General features: G+C 46.4%; 1 protein-coding gene across 1 annotated transcript; it reads right to left on the bottom strand.

Moving 5' to 3' along the window:
• LOTGIDRAFT_60507 (hypothetical protein) lies at positions 1-327 on the bottom strand (the record flags this gene model as incomplete). The annotated part of the gene is made up of 1 exon (XM_009064748.1): positions 1-327. A coding segment is annotated over one exon (327 nt), but the record flags the coding sequence as incomplete, so codon positions are not given.
• Between the last annotated feature and the right edge of the window lie 437 nt (positions 328-764).

Raw genomic sequence — 764 nt, 5'->3', positions numbered from 1 at the left:
GGAAACGGCGTGCTTGGCGAGCTCACCGGGTAACAGAAGTCGAACGGCAGTTTGGATTTCCCTGCTGGTGATGGTCGATCTTTTGTTGTAGTGAGCGAGTCTTGAAGCTTCGGCAGCGATTCTCTCGAAAATGTCGTTGACGAAACTGTTCATGATAGACATAGCTTTGCTGCTGACTCCAGTGTCGGGGTGGACTTGTTTCAGCACTTTGTAGATGTAGATGCTGTAAGACTCCTTTCGTCGTCGTTTCTTCTTCTTGTCTCCGCTACGTGCGGCCTTTGCTTTTCCGGCTTTCTTAGCCCCTTTGGCAGAAACCTTTGGCGGCATGTTGAATTTAGAGTACTAACGTGATGTGGACAGTGCGGTGTCTAACAGTCAAGTGAGTAGTGAACACGGTGGTGGTGGTGGTAGATGACAAGTTAACGTTCGCTTCCAGCGGATGCTGATATCGCAAACTAGGTAGTTGTTGGTAGTCGTAGTAGTTGGTAGTTGGATTGGATCAAATTGGATGATTCGGTGTTGTTGGTTTGGTTGTTGATTCTTCGTTAGATCTGGTCGGGTCGAATGACATGGCGGTGAAACTCGGCCCTGGATGGTGTGGCGTGAGTTACTCGGTCTCCTTCATTCTTCCAAACTCGTTCTGATCATGGTATTTCTTGTTGATTGGTAGTCGAATGGTAGTCGTTGGTTTGGTTTGGTTTGGTTAGATTATCTGTTATCTGTTGGAAAACTCNGAAGACCTGAAAAAAAAAGAAAAAAAAAGA

The sequence above is a fragment of the Lottia gigantea genome (assembly GCF_000327385.1).
Source record: "Lottia gigantea unplaced genomic scaffold LOTGIsca_6429, whole genome shotgun sequence".
Classification (NCBI taxonomy): Eukaryota; Metazoa; Mollusca; class Gastropoda; family Lottiidae; genus Lottia; species Lottia gigantea.
The sequence above is the reverse complement of the archived record's forward strand: the minus strand, read 5'-3'. Positions and strand labels throughout refer to the sequence as shown.